The sequence below is a fragment of the Echinops telfairi genome, unplaced genomic scaffold (assembly GCF_000313985.2).
Source record: "Echinops telfairi isolate 266 unplaced genomic scaffold, ASM31398v2 ScPeMD7_5868;HRSCAF=6743_0, whole genome shotgun sequence".
Classification (NCBI taxonomy): Eukaryota; Metazoa; Chordata; class Mammalia; order Afrosoricida; family Tenrecidae; genus Echinops; species Echinops telfairi.
This window is the reverse complement of record NW_022109767.1, coordinates 10680252-10682429: the sequence shown is the minus strand read 5'-3', so window position 1 is coordinate 10682429 and position 2178 is coordinate 10680252. Positions and strand designations below refer to the sequence as shown.

Below are 2178 nucleotides of genomic sequence, written 5' to 3'. Positions count from 1 at the left end.
GAGGGAGGGAGGGCAGAGAGGGGGAAGAAAATGCTTGGAAAATGATGGCAGCAGCCTATGTGCAGATGTGCTTGACACATTGGGTGAATGTATGGATTGTGGTAAGAGATTTAAGAGCCCCCAAAAAAAGTATTTGGACAAAAATAAAATAAATAAAAGTGCCATGAATTAAGGAGGGAATGTTTATTTTGGATAAGGAAAGTGATCATTATATTGGAGCTGGTTTTGACGGATAGGAAGACTTGAAGTAAATTTGTAGAGTCTAATAGATATTCTGGCAATTGTACATAAAGAGTTAAAAACAGTTTTCACTGTTTCCATTGTCTGAGTGATTTGAACCCTTCCTTGCCTTTCTCTACAGTTATAACTTTCTACATCAGCCAATACACAGAAAGCTTCAAAAAGTTAGTGCTAAGAAATTTTCCATGACCGGTTGGAAGCCCTTTTGAACACCTGGCTGCCAACATGACTCTTAACACATGCAAAACAGAAGCCAGGATCACCTTGAAGCTTGCTCATCTCTGTCAATTACTTTCTTGAGCAAATACGGTTTTGCTATACACTCAGCTGCCTGAGACAGAAACCTTGGCGTGATCGTTGAAAATTTTCACTTTTTCTTTCACACAAGACTCAACCACAAAACCACTGGCTCGGTTTGGCCAATCTGACCCCTTGCTTGTTCTGACATTAATTTCACTGCCTTGCTTCCACGGTGCCTTCATTGTGGATTTAAGTTTTCAGAGTTAAGGGGAAGAAAACCTATTCATTAAAAAAATAAACAAATGAAATTATCATGCTATAAAAAATTACTATTTATTCTAGTTCAAAATGGGAGATTCTCTGAACTCCTGACAATCCCTCATGTGTTAGTGTTAGCATATTATATTATTTTTAAGAGACATTTAGTCCCCCCACACAAATACTCATTATTTGTGATGGTATCCCAACCCCAGGGGCACGGAAGAGCAAATAACACTAGAGGAAAAAGTGCTGAGAAAGCCTTTGACCAATAGAGGCATTGAAGGGCAGGGAAATAATACCGTATGACTATTTTAGAAATCATTTATATTTTGTTCTAAGGTCTTTATACTTAAATAGGGAATGCTCTCTTTAGAGACCACACAATTTTAACCAAGCAAAAGGCCAATTTTGTAGTCTGGATGGCATTTGCAAGTGCTGACCAGGTCAACCGTACACGGGTCCTTAAACCTGTTTGAGCAGTAAACTTCCCACCTCTTCCCCCAGCCTGTCAGAGGTACAGCTATATGCAAAATAAGCGTAGACTAGGCGAAAATCGTCCAACCCCGCCCCTTCCCCCCAAAAACCCCAGTATTTGTGATTTGAATCTCCCTCAAGGGTGAAAAACAGGAAGTTAAAGCAGCTCAGAGAATAAGCTGAATTCGCTGGCACCATACTACCGTAAGTGCAGCGTCGTTTTCTCTCACGCCTCCAATCAAATGCACCTGCCCTCCCTTGAGGCCGACTCTGCTCCGAAAGTGATAGTTCCGGGCCCGTTTTCCATTTAACTTTCTCGGTACAGGTGGCAACAACTTTCACCCGTGGTTCCTAACGGAACAACTGTCTGGTATGTGTCTGGTTCAGACCCACCTTGGGTGTTCCAGGCCTTTGGGGCGGCCCTCGCTCCCAGGCGGCAGAAAACAAAACTATTTTAAAATATGAAAAGCAAGGGCAATGAATGCACCAAGGTGCTTTACACCACGATGTCTGTTCGGATTGGGGTAAGAATTGCATGAGCCCCTAATAAAACGACTTACCAAAAAAAGAAAATCTCAAAAAAAAAGTCTATGAAAAGAACTTTGCATCTTCAGATGCGGTGGCTTTAAAGGCCTGGCGGTATCGTCACAAAGTCAAATAAATGTGCAGTCAAGTTGCCAAGAGAGTTTTGGGAACGAACTCCGATTTGGGAAAAGGGGCGTGAAGCGCGTGGAAGCGGCAAGCAGCCCAGCGCCCCGGGCAAAGCCACGTCCAGGGCAGCGCGTCCAGCGCCCCGGTCCCGCGCCGCGGGGCCCTTGGCGCGCGTCCCCGCAGAGCATTGTTTTCCTGCCTCCGGGCGCCAAGAGGGCGGGTTTTCCACAGGGGAAAACTTGCACGTGAAGGAGGCGTCCGGTCAGACCGGACTTCTCACCTTTTTCTTCCTCTTCATCCTCGTCCTCGTCC

The 2178-nt window shown here is 44.7% G+C and overlaps 1 protein-coding gene across 1 annotated transcript in view; it reads right to left on the bottom strand.

Annotated features, from left to right (window-relative positions):
* The window catches only part of DEK (DEK proto-oncogene), a gene marked incomplete at its 5' end in the record, with an annotated part of 42238 nt that extends 40061 nt beyond the window's left edge, over positions 1 to 2177 (bottom strand). The window contains one exon of the mRNA XM_004712506.2: positions 2147 to 2177. Within this exon, the coding sequence (XP_004712563.2) occupies positions 2147 to 2177 (31 nt within the window). The remainder of the gene's footprint in view (positions 1 to 2146) is intronic.
* Between the last annotated feature and the right edge of the window lies 1 nt (position 2178).